The sequence below is a fragment of the Stegastes partitus genome, unplaced genomic scaffold, assembly GCF_000690725.1.
Source record: "Stegastes partitus isolate 25-593 unplaced genomic scaffold, Stegastes_partitus-1.0.2 Scaffold1651, whole genome shotgun sequence".
Classification (NCBI taxonomy): Eukaryota; Metazoa; Chordata; class Actinopteri; family Pomacentridae; genus Stegastes; species Stegastes partitus.
In genome coordinates, this window is record NW_007579382.1 from 54,416 (window position 1) to 62,138 (window position 7,723).

The window sequence follows — 7,723 nt, forward strand, 5'->3', positions numbered from 1 at the left end:
GCTCCTCTGTTCTCTGTAGTTCAACAAGAAAACTTTGGTGAATTTCTATCAGGTGACTGTTGGTCACATCAGAGTCCATCGTGGCTTCACAGTTGTGTTAAGAAACCCAGAATTATTTGTTTTTTACAGAATCTGTTTCACACAATCGCTTTATTTTTGGTGATTTTATTTTTTTTTTTTTTAAATGAGACGTGTTCAGATTAAATTTGTGATTCATCCTCCTGACCAGTCACACATGATGCGTTCAGGGACTGTGGGAAACTTTGTGTTTTCACAGTTTCTGGCTGATAAATGTTAAATAAATGATCAATAAAACAGCCTTTCAACCCGCCGGCTGGTTTTGTGGCTCAGATGTGAACTGTAAACATGTGGCTGTGAATCATGTCTTGAACTTCTTCTGTCGTTTCCTTCAGAGCCTCCAGTCGTCCAGCAGTTGAAGAGGACCTACAAGTACTTCCAGGACTACAGACAGGTGAGCTCGGTCACGTCCCCCCAACAGAGGAAACCTTTACTTATTGTGTTTTAAACGATCTAACAGATTATGTGTAGCAGCTCATAGTAACTGAGGTGATGGACAGTAGTTATGAATGACAGCGACAGCGTTTTCTAAAACCAATGAATTGTTGAATGAACAGATTTTATTTCCGCCTGCAGAAGTTCCTTAAAACTCTAATTATAGCCTTCATGTGAGCGTATTCCCGTCGATGAAGCTTAAATGTGACTTTGTCTTACTTTCACTTTCACTCTTAGCAGAAAAGCTGATTAACGAGAAACCAATTTTCTTTCGCGCAGTTCGCAGAATTAACAAAAGCTCGGCGGGTTTCAGCCTGCAGGCTGCGGGTTTCGGGTTTTCCTGCGGTGGTGCAACACTTTCAGTCGTTATTCAGTATTCTAAACACACGTGGGTGGATTCCTTCTTCCTGTTCGGGGTTTTCAGAGCAGCAGCAGCAGTTCGGCTCCTGTCAAAGGAAAAGGAATCCGTCCGTCTGCAGTTTCTTCTTCTTGGGTGACATTAGGTGTAGCGAGCGCCGGGTTTTCCGAGCTTCCAGGAACGCCGTCCTCTGATTCTGGAGGATTTCTGACTCACGGGTTTTGCTCTTCCCGTCAGATGATAATCGAGCCGACGAGCCCGAAGCTGCTGCCCGACCCGCTGAAGGAGCCGTACTACCAGCCGCCCTACACGCTGGTGCTGGAGCTCACCGACGTCCTGCTGCACCCGGAGTGGTCGGTACGTCCACAGTAACGCTCCCCGACGTCCACACCAGTCCCTGAAGCACACAGTTAGAGAATGTGAGGCTTGCTGTTAAAGTTAAGCTTCGTCATTCAGGTTTCGCTGTAATATCAGTTACAGGTTTGTCGAAACGTGCCGAGGCTGCTGCAGAAGGTACCTCTGCAGTGTTTGGCTTCTTACACGTGGGTTGGCCCCAAACTAACTAAAACCATGTCAAAGTGGGGAAAGAAATCAGGAAAGAGGCTCAAAATGAGTCAAAACAAACAGCAAGAGGGACAGATGTTAAAAAATGAATGGAAAATGCATTAAAAGACGCGTAAAATGACCAGAAAGTGATGCAAAAGAGACACAACATGAACGCAAACCGATGAAACGACCACAAAGACATTAGGAAAGAAACAAAGAAATTATTCAAAACAAACACCGAGAGACATGTATTTAATTTTTAAAAAACAAAAAAGCAGTGACATAATGTTTAAAAAGACCTTTAAAAGGATTAAAATGCTGAAAATTATTAGTTAGTTTAAAAACAGTGGAACAAAAATATAAATTTATAATATTTTTATGAGGAAGTTTTTGTCTTTAAGGTCCTGATATTTGTTGTTTTTAAAACCTGACACACAAATAATAATAATAATAATAATAATAATAATAATAATAAAAATAATAATAATAATAGTAATATTAATAACAATAATAATAATATTAATAACACATCTGCTTTAATGTTGTCACTAATCACTGATAGATCCCAGAATGTTATAATCAATAAAATGTCCTCATCACTTATTAAATGGAAAATAATTGATTTTTTATTAGTTTTTTCTCTCACAGAAACACAATCATGAGAATAAACTAACATCCTGAAAATAAATTTGGTCTCTACGATCAGGATTAAACATCAAACTCTGTAATAATGTTGATTTATGTAATAATTTAAGGCAGTTTTTAATGCACGTTTCTGTCTTTAAGCTCCTGGATGTGAGTCTTTTGTTGTTTTTTTAATCTAAAGATGCACAAATTATTATATTATATGTAATATTATATTTATTATTTAAGAAACAACAACATATAGTGATGAAAATATCGGCATTTAAATGGTTGAAATCCTAAAAATGATTGAATAATTGATGGGTGTTGTCAGAAATACTGCTGGTTAATAAAGTTTTCTTTTTGTTTTTATTATTATTATTATTTTATTTTAGTCGTTAAGGTCTTTAGTCTAACTCTTTTTTTCCGACACCTGAAGGTTAAAACACGACTTGGGTCATAAAAACATCAGATAAATGCAGTTTTGTGAGTTTTAAATGTGATGATCCAGTTTAATCGACGGGTGATGTAGTGATCCGGAGCATCCAGAACCCGACAGTCTGGTCCAGGAGGCTGCTTCCTGGTTACTTTTCAGAAAACAAACACAAATCTACAGAAATCACGTTTCTCTGATGGTCGCCTCCTTGTTCTCCTGAAACACGTTAACGGGGTTGAAACGGAGCAGAATGACCCTTTAACGGGAGGAAACAGTGTTTATCTGGGCCGCTGGTGGAGGAGGACAGGTGGAGGACAGGTGGAGGTGTGTCCCACCCACCTATACATGCATACATGTACACTGTGGACTCACCTGGCAGGTGTGCAGCCGCCGTAACCCGACACCTGCCGCCTGCTACGGCACACAAACACACCTCCACCTGCCTCGCCTCCTCAGCTGCTGACTCGAACAAACACCAACCGCTTCAACTGGAAGCAGCTGCAGCTCCAGGAGACGTTTAAAGACCTCCGACGTCAGCAGAGCGTGAAGAACACTGACGTCCTGGTCAGGTTCTGCTGATGCTGGAGCCTCAGCAAGACTGGGTTTAGTAGAAACATGGGACCTTCTGGGCCCACAGAACCTCCCTGGTTTGGAAATTCTGCCCTTTTTTCAATCCTCACAGACTAATAAATATGAATTATTGTCATTTTGGACCATTTTAAAACCAGTTTAAAGTGATTTTGGACACATTATGAGTCTTTCTCTGCAAGTTTCAAGTCATTTTGGACAAACCAGAAGTAATTTTTAGCAAAGTTTCCTCGTCTTCAACAGGTTTTTGGTCATTTTGGAAATTTCTTTTCTATTTTTGACAAATTAAATGTAATTATGTAAACAGTGTGACTGCTTTGGAAAGAGTTACCCAGAGCACCTTATGCACAAAAATGTCAGAATATTAAATATTAATGACAGTTAATGCACATTTTTGACTACTTTTGGACAACTTCAAAAACATTTGGGACGCATTTTGAGTCTTTCTTGCAAGTTTCTGGTCATTTTGGACAAATTCTGACTCGTTTTGGATGATTTTTCTCATGCTCTGCAGGTTTTAGGTCATTCTGGACTTCTTTTTTTCTCATTTCAACAAACTGAATGTAGTTTTGGACACAGTAGGACTTCACCATAACCAGAGCTACCAGGAGGACGTGAAGGACAAAAATGTCTGCAGTTAAAAAATACAACAAAAAATTACATATTAATGACAACAAAAAATGTCTAAAATGACATTTTGCACCACTTTTACTACTTTTGAACAAGTTTCAAGTCATTTTGAACAAGTTCTGAGTCTGACAACAAAAAACCAAAACACGTTGAACCTTGGAGGCGTCCTGGGCCTCCTGTGGAGCAGCTCTCAGCTTGTTGTTGTCTGGACCTGAAAGACCAAGTTCACGACCTCCGAGTGTCTGAGAGACGACAACACAGCAGCTACACACAGTTATAACACGAACACACACACTGTTGGCGTCGCACACGACTGATCCAAGCTGCTGCTACCATGAATACAGTTTGTTCACCTTAAAATCAGGAGAGAAAAACATCTTAATTACACAGTTAGTGGCCCAAAGTACGAAGTTAGTGTTTAACTGGACAAGATTCAAGTCATTTTAGACAAATTTTTAGCAGTTTTGGTCACATTTGAAGTTGTTTTAGACAATTTCTGAGTAATTTTAGACCATTTCAAGTCATTTTTGAGTCATTTTCGACAAAATATGAGTCGATTTCAAGTCACGTTTTGCCACTTTTTGCTAATTGTGAACAAGTTTCAAGTCATTTTAGATGACGTTTACAAAATTTGTGCTTAACTTTACTTACGAAGCTTAAAGCAAGAAAAACCACAAGTGTAATAAAAATAAACTGTCAGATAAAAGTGAGCTTTGGGGGTTTAAACTGTAAACACTATAAAATAAAAATTTAATAAAAAATTTGGAAAAATCGGTTAAATAACAGTTAAAAAAATATTTGCTGTTTTTAAATTCTTAATTTAAACATTTTTTTCTTTTAAATAACAGTAAATGTCTCTAAAATAATTATATTTTTGCTGATTTAAATTTAAAACAAATTAATTATCAGCATGTAAATTCTACTTTTCTTGATGATTTTAATAATTATTTTCTGTAATTTAACAAAATTGGAAAAATGTAAAATATCAGTAAACTAGAGTTTAAATCACTGAACGGTGCAGGTGTGTGTTTTATTTAATTTATTTTACTCTGATTCTCAGTTTAAGATGCAGACAAACAAGGTTTGTTTAGTTCCAGATGATTATCTGCCTGATTGATTATCAGCATTATTGATTATTATCATTATTGATCTGCTGCTCCTCGGTTTGCGTCTTCATTTCTTCTCTGAGCTGATCGAAGCCGTTTGTGTTCCAGCTGTCGACGGGTTGGCGCTTCAAGAAGCGTCCGGGCATCGACTACCTGTTCCAGCAGCTGGCGCCGCTCTACGAGATCGTCATCTTCACGGCCGAGACCGGCATGGTGAGGGCGGCTCTTCTACCGACCGATCGATCGATGGACCTGATCGGTTCCATTCACGGCTGTTAGAAACCAAACCGACAGATTTAGGTCTTGTCGACGTATTTTCAGTGTCACGGTGGAAAAAGTTGAAAAAACTTCCAGAATTTTACTGAATTTATGATCAATTAAAGATGGAAACGACTTTATTTTAGGAGTTCTGACGAAGCAGCAGGAAACATGGCCGACACCAGCTGACGTAGAAGAACGACTCTGACTTTCTGAAATGAGAACGATTCCTCAAGACTCATTTATATATATATGTTTTTAGTTTTTCTTCTTCTTTGACATTTTTAGCAGTTGTCATAAAGCTGCTGTACTTCCCAGTTTCTTCTTCTACTCTGTTTATTGCGGCCGACTCTTCCTGATGACACCAGGCGGACGGATCTAGTCGCTCTAAAGCCGTTAATTTAGTTTTTTTGCTTTAAATTTGCTCGTTAATTACATTAAACAGACCTATCCAGCTGGGATTTTGTTGACCTACAGTGACAGAAGTGTTCTCGTTGACATGATTAGAACCTGCTGGACGTTCTGGGGAATATTCTAGAAACAGACACCTGGTCCACAGCTCAACACCTTTAACCTGAGCTGCTGAATTCATGCACAAAGAGCGACTTGTGCCAGATTTCTGCTGCTGACAGTCAGAAAGTGAAGCTTTCTTCACCGCTGCAGCTCAAACATGTCCCTGTAGATTGATGCTTTCATGTTTGGTCTGACGTGTGAAGATGCCAGAAGTCTGTGGTGAGGTTGAGCTGTGCAGACCTGACGCCTTCTGTGTTTGTCCCAGACGGCGTATCCTCTGATCGACAGCATCGACCCTCAGGGCTTCGTCATGTACCGGCTCTTCAGAGACGCCACGCGCTACATGGAGGGCCATCACGTCAAGGTAGGAACTGCTCGGCAACACGCAGGCAACACGTTGCTCACAGACGTGAAGCTGCTGAGACACCTGCACAGGTTGCTGCTCTGGTTTAAAGCAGATCTTCTGATGAAGAGTCGTTTGTTTTAGTTTGAAGCTGGTTGCAGACGTTGGCAGCAGAAGGAAAGTTGCTGAAACATCTGCACTGATGCTTCAGCAACTTCAGCTCTGCAGCCAACTTCTACGAGCAACTTTACCTGAAATAATCAACTTTTTCTGTCTGAAAGTCTCGATTGAAAGACGGATTTAAAGCAGATTTTCTGACAGAAGATGAATTTATTTTGGGTTTAAATTGCTTGCAGCAGAAGTGAAGTTGCTGACACACCTGTACACGTTGCCGCTCGGTGTTTTAAAGCAGATTTTCTGACAAAAGAGCCATTTATTTGAGTTTAAAGATGCTTGAGGACGTTGGCTCTGTCTGAAAAACCTGCGCTTGTGCTTCAGCAACTTTAGTTCTGCAGCCAACGTCTGCAAGCAACTTTTAACTGAAACGATTGACTCTTTTGTAATTAAATCTAGTTTAAAACACAGATATAAGGTATATTTTCTGACAGAAGAATCATTTATTGTGGTTTTAAAGTTGCAGTTCTGTGTTTTAAAGTTGATTTTTCTGACAGAAGACTCATTTATTTAGGTTTTAAGGTCTATTTTCTGACAGAAGGGTCTATTATTTCAGCTTTAGAGTAGATTTTCTGACAGTTCAGTCATTTATTTTACTTTGAAGTTGCTTGCAGCAGAAGTAAAGTTGCAGAAACACCTGTGCTCATTGCCTCTTGGTGTTTTGAAGTTGATTTTTTTTTATTGCAGAGTCATTTATTTCAGCTCTAAAGTTGATTTTCTGACCATTCAGCCATTTGTTTTACTTTAAAGCTGCAGAAACACCTGTCCAAAGTTGCAGTTCTGTGTTTTAAAGTAGATTTTCTGAAAGTTTAGTCATTTATTTTACTTTAAAGTAAAGTTGCTGAACCACCTGTAGAAGTTGCCTCTGTCTCTATGTTTTACCCCCTGTGTTTGCCTGCATGGACGCCTTCTGCTGCAGCATTGATTTCTCCTCGTGGCCACAATAGACCTCCTCCCTCCTCCCTCCTCCTCCCTCCGTCTCCCCCTCAGGCCTCATTAACCTCCTGCCTCCCCTCTTCCTCTTATCTCACCCCGGCCTTCCTTCCTTGCTTCCTTCCTCCCTCCCTCCAACCGCCGTCCCTCGGTGTTTTGGCCCGAGGAGCTGGTTAACCTACTTTCGCCCGGAGCGAGGAGACACTCGCTCGGCTCATCTCCATAAAGCCAAGACAGAGCCGAGCGCAACAGATGCCCGGAGAGAGTTATTAATGCTCCATATGCCGAGGGAGAGTTAATGTCCGGAGAAAGTTATTAAAATCCCTGCGTCAAATTAAAACTGTGCATTTTCAGCCGCGCGAGGATTATGATGCAAATGCAGGCAAACGTGCAGTTAAACGCAGCGTGAAGCTAAAAACCGGGAGCAGGGATTGGCTAATATAAGATTATTGGATTTATGTCTGTACTTATTGAGATTATTTAGCAAAATAAAGGATATTAGATTAAAAAAACAGCTTAAGATTGAAAAAAAATGAAGGAAATAAATAACTAATAAATAATATAAAAATAAAAGTAAAAAAATAAATATTGTGTAAGGAGGTTAAAAATTAAAAATCCCCAAGATTGAGTACGGCGGTGGCAGCGTCATGATGAAGCACGGTGGTGGCAGCATGATGATGAAGCACGGTGGTGGCAGCATG

General features: G+C 39.8%; 1 protein-coding gene across 1 annotated transcript in view; it reads left to right on the forward strand.

The window, feature by feature from the left end:
* The window catches only part of timm50 (translocase of inner mitochondrial membrane 50 homolog (S. cerevisiae)), a 44,572-nt gene that overhangs the window by 22,633 nt on the left and 14,216 nt on the right, over nucleotides 1-7,723 (forward strand). The window contains exons 5-8 of the mRNA XM_008301264.1: nucleotides 414-472; nucleotides 1,109-1,228; nucleotides 4,910-5,014; nucleotides 5,838-5,936. Of these exons, the coding sequence (XP_008299486.1) occupies nucleotides 414-472; nucleotides 1,109-1,228; nucleotides 4,910-5,014; nucleotides 5,838-5,936 (383 nt within the window). The remainder of the gene's footprint in view (nucleotides 1-413; nucleotides 473-1,108; nucleotides 1,229-4,909; nucleotides 5,015-5,837; nucleotides 5,937-7,723) is intronic.